Source organism: Microtus ochrogaster, unplaced genomic scaffold (genome assembly GCF_000317375.1).
Source record: "Microtus ochrogaster isolate Prairie Vole_2 unplaced genomic scaffold, MicOch1.0 UNK335, whole genome shotgun sequence".
Classification (NCBI taxonomy): Eukaryota; Metazoa; Chordata; class Mammalia; order Rodentia; family Cricetidae; genus Microtus; species Microtus ochrogaster.
This window is the reverse complement of record NW_004949433.1, coordinates 41,643-44,436: the sequence shown is the minus strand read 5'-3', so window position 1 is coordinate 44,436 and position 2,794 is coordinate 41,643. Positions and strand designations below refer to the sequence as shown.

The 2,794-nt window shown below is 38.2% G+C and overlaps 1 protein-coding gene across 1 annotated transcript in view; it reads right to left on the bottom strand.

Annotated features, from left to right (window-relative positions):
• Positions 1-1,912: 1,912 nt before the first annotated feature.
• Positions 1,913-2,794, bottom strand: part of Nudcd2 (NudC domain containing 2) — a 3,360-nt gene continuing 2,478 nt past the window's right edge. The window contains exons 2-3 of the mRNA XM_005372219.2: positions 2,350-2,398; positions 1,913-2,152 (exon numbers count right to left, since the gene is read on the bottom strand). Of these exons, the coding sequence (XP_005372276.1) occupies positions 1,980-2,152; positions 2,350-2,398 (222 nt within the window). The 3' untranslated portion in view covers positions 1,913-1,979. The remainder of the gene's footprint in view (positions 2,153-2,349; positions 2,399-2,794) is intronic.

The following is a 2,794-nucleotide window of genomic DNA, read 5'->3' as shown; positions in this document are numbered from 1 at the left end:
AAGGTGAATATCACCAAGCACAGCTAATAGCTGGCAATTTTTTGAAGCTTACTATAAGCCATGCAGAGTTCTAAGAGCTATTATGTATATTAACATAGTGATACACATTATATACAGTGGAGTACTGCTGTAAGCTTCAGACTTTTCTGGGGGCATTTCATTTGTTTAACAGACATTTATTGAGCCCCGTACAACTTGGAAAATACCACTAAATACATACAGATTTCAAAAGTAAAAGAATTTAAGACTTCTAGAGGAGCTTATACTGCAGCAGCAAAGCACAAATATCAAACCATAAATACTGACACAGATTTCGGCAAGCTTGACTTGTACAAAGAAACCAACAGGAATCACTTTTGACTATGCAGACTACATAATTTCTCTCATAAACACTTGATTATAAGAAACTGCTATATATAAAACATATTAATAAGTGAACAAAGGTTATGTCTCTGTAAAACTTTACCTGCAGAGACATACAGCGGGTTGAATCTCCCCAGGCGAGAATTTGCCAACCCCTGACTTAGTGTGCTAAAGCTTGTAAGTGCTATAAAAAAGCTAAACAGAAAGTATGGCAGGAAAAAGAAGTAGAGAGAAAATTATAGACTTACATGGGATCGCTAAAAGTTGATGAGCTAAAACTACAGAATAAATATTCCAGTCAGAATCAGCAGAGAGCCAGGCATGCTGGTACACACCTTTAATTCCAGTATTTGGGAGAAAGGTATCTGTTCATGGCCAGCTTGATCTGATTTTATTTTATTTTATTTATTTATTTTTTTTGGTTTTCGAGACAGGGTTTCTCTGTGGTTATGGAGCCTGTCCTGGAACTAGCTCTTGTAGACCAGGCTAGTCTCGAACTCACAGAGATCCGCCTGCCTCTGCCTCCCGAGTGCTGGGATTAAAGGCGTGCGCCACCACCGCCCGGCTTGATCTGATTTTATATGTGCGTGCGTGTGTGTGTGTGTCTGTCACACACACACACACACACACACACACATGCACGCACGCACGCACATATAAAGTTCCAGTACAGCCAGACCTACACAGTGAGATACTATCTCAAAGGAAAAAAAATACAAGAGAGAAAGAGAAAGGGAAAAAAAAAAAGAAAAAAGAAGTGGGTAAGAAGTAATTGATCAATTATCCCATTAAAAGAAGGAAGAACTTGGAGAATTCTGAGAAAAAAACACATTGATCTGACTTGAGCTATCAAAAGACATCTTTAATGGCTACTCTAAGATGACTATTTGGGTAAGAGTCAAGGAGGCTAGTCAGAAACTTTCTGAAGTTGGCCGGGTGGTTGTGACGCACACCTTTAATCCCAGCACTTGGAAGGCAGAGAGGCAGGCGATTTCTACGAGTTTGAGGCCAGCCTGGTCTACAGTGAAGAATTCTAAGACAGGCTCCAAAGCTACAGAGAAACCCTGTCTCGAAAAACAAACAAACAAAAACAAAACAAAAAAAACCCACCAAACAAACAAACCAAGAAAAAACAGACAAAAAGACCATAACTGAGATGGCGGCAGAGGTTTGAGGCGAGGGACTAAAACAACGAAGGGATCTCTCACCTTGTTACAATATGTACTCTACAGCGTTACAGTGTTTTAGGCTTATTATTCATGAATTACTGATATGAATTCAGCAATCTTAAGTTCACAGCAACAAACATATTTGTGAAATTCAAAACCCACACACGCTGGGTGGTGGTAGCATATGCCTTTAATCTCAACACTCGGGAGGCAGAAGAAGATGGATCTCTGTGAGTCTGAGGTCAGCCTGGTCTACAGAGCTAGTTCCAAGACAGCTAGGGCTGTTACACAGAGATACCCTGTCTCGAAAAACCAAAAACTAAAACCCATATAGTAGGCTATTTTCTTACCGTTCACTTTAAAACTCACCCAGGAGGTTTTTTTTAACTACTTCGTGTAATGGCTTATGAACGAATACCTGCATTTGGATCGTGTAACTCTACATACTCACAGCTGCACCTGACTTACTTCTTTCTGGAACCGCTCTAATGTAAGTTTTCTCTGCATTTGGTCTTGTACCCAGGGATCAGCTGCATATTCAGATTCTAGAAGAGAAGTCCAACAGTTTGCAGCGTCTCTCTTGGTCTTTGTCAGGACAATACGGACCATTTTTCTATCCTCTGAAAAACAAATGAGAAACAAGTTACAGAGAAATTACAGAAGGAGTTAATCCTTGTATTTTCTAAGACTGTCGGGCAATTCTGATATACAACTGTTCCCAACACATTTCTCCATCTTTAACAGGACAAGATTTAAAACAAAGAACAGTATCACAATCTACTTTTTAAATTTTATGAATCACAATAATTATTCTTACCCAAAGTCCATGTTCCTTCATCAGCAATTGTAGAATCAAATAATTTCCCCTGGGAAATAAACATAAGGTACTAAGGATACAACATTACATTTTATACATTCTCATAATTAAGATTTGGCTCATTTCAAGCTAAGCCACATCTTAGACTAGTCCAGCCTAACTGTAGGGGCTCAACCCTGAACTTCCTCCTACTCAAAGGGACCCCAGTTTACAAAATTTGACATTCTTAGCATTGGAAACAACACAGGATGCTCTAAACAAAATACATAAGACACACTACTCATTACTGATAGAATAAATGTGAAATTAATTATAAAATGCTTTACCAATCAAAATGAACAATCATGATAAAACTAGAAGAAATGTTCTATTTTATTTATTTCTTGAGGGAGGATCTCTGCAATATTTATAGTACTATTCGGGTTTTTTTTTTTTTTTTTTTTTT